General features: G+C 33.9%; 1 protein-coding gene across 1 annotated transcript; it reads right to left on the bottom strand.

The window, feature by feature from the left end:
- Positions 1–210: 210 nt before the first annotated feature.
- Positions 211–1501, bottom strand: LOC108481595 (zinc finger BED domain-containing protein RICESLEEPER 2-like). Its single transcript, XM_017784706.1, has 2 exons — positions 1022–1501; positions 211–978 (listed from the first exon to the last, which is right to left on the bottom strand). Exons 1-2 carry the CDS (start codon positions 1499–1501, stop codon positions 211–213), a joined length of 1248 nt encoding a protein of 415 aa, XP_017640195.1.
- Positions 1502–1701: the final 200 nt, after the last annotated feature.

Genomic DNA, 1701 nt, shown 5'->3' with positions numbered 1-1701 from the left:
TTGAAACATCTAGTAAAAGTATTGAATGAGTTAGTTAAATAATAAAAAATAATAAACATTTAACTTTATAAACTAATGCTAAGTATGTTACCTTCTTGATCTTTGGGTATTTTGGATAAGTCTAGCAAATTTAAAAACAAAAGTGTTAGTTAAATTATTGGAATGCTTACTAATATAAAGAATACAAAAGCTTATTTTATAAATTAAAATTTATATATTACCATCTTCCATGGTTTGAAGTTCATCAACATAATCTTCAAGATTGATGGCATCATTAGATTTCCAAAGCCAATCTTGTGTGCAAACCAAAGCTTCGACCATGAGAGGAGTTAGAGAACTTCTAAAACTATCGAGAACACGTCCACCCGTGCTAAATACACTTTCTGAGGCAACTGTTGAGATAAGAATAGCAAGAATATCTCGAGCCATTTGTGCAAGAATAGGGAATCTAGGACTGTTCATTTTCCACCACAATAGTAAATCAAATGAACTTGAATTGTTTACTTCTTCATCCTCACCCAAATATCTATCCAACTCAGATTTGCTTTCTAGTCCAACTTGTTTCTTCTTCTTAAGGTATTGTTGTTTGGCCAAGCCCGTTTTCATTTCTGCCTGATCTATTTCTATTGAACTGCAAAGATTTGTCGAAGAACTAGATCTACCTTCAAACAATTCAATTCTCCTAGCATTAGAAGAATACTCATTGAACAAGCAATGCAATTCTTTATCAATCATTTTCATAATGTCATTAGCAATATTAGGAAAAAGCAAGTTGACCCCAAAGTCCAAAAAACTCATTTTACATCGCTGATCAAAGATGACCGCCAAGTAAACTAGCATGTTGACCTTGTTTCCTTCACCCCAATACTTATTATATTTCTCTCTCATTTTGAAAGTCATAGAAATTATGTCTAGATCTTCACAATCTTGCCACCCATCAAAAAGTGAATGAGAGGTAACATTCAAAGATCCTGACACCTTTAATGTAAGATGATAAGAAAGGCTCTAATACTTTTATAACTCTTCGAACAATTTCCCAATCATCAAATGTAGGAACTCCATCTCCAGCAGTAAGGTCAAGAAAAAAATTATGGTCATCACGTACATATGATTCAAATGCACGCTCATATTTTTCGGCCACCTTTAACATCATATATGTTGAGTTCCATCTAGTAGGCACATCTAAACACAATTGAGCCTTACTATCTATCATTTCTTCTTTTACCCTTTGGTTGAATTTTGTCAACCTCGATGGTGATGCTCTTATATACCTCATAGCACCTCTAACTCGATCCACAGACACAGAAGCATCCTTAATACCGTATTGCACAATGAGATTAAGAATGTGTGCAACACATCTCATATGAATAAATTTTCCATTTGCAACAGAAACATTTTGATGATTCAATTTCTTTCTCAAGTATTCAATGGCAACACTATTGGCGGATGCATTATCAACCGTAATAGTGAAGACCCTCTCAATCCCCAATCTCGAAGACATTTTTCAATGGCTTAACCTATGCTTTCACCTCTATGAGTGGATATTGGGCAAAAATTTATAATCTTTTTTTGCAACCTCCACTCATCATCCACCCAATGTGCTGTTAAAACCATATAAGATATCCTCTACAATGAAGTCCAAGTGTCTATCGTCACACAAACTCTACTCATATCTTTTTCAAAACAATTTTTCATCACACT

Source organism: Gossypium arboreum, chromosome 10, assembly GCF_025698485.1.
Source record: "Gossypium arboreum isolate Shixiya-1 chromosome 10, ASM2569848v2, whole genome shotgun sequence".
In the NCBI taxonomy this organism is placed as follows: domain Eukaryota; kingdom Viridiplantae; phylum Streptophyta; class Magnoliopsida; order Malvales; family Malvaceae; genus Gossypium; species Gossypium arboreum.
The sequence above is the reverse complement of the archived record's forward strand: the minus strand, read 5'-3'. Positions and strand labels throughout refer to the sequence as shown.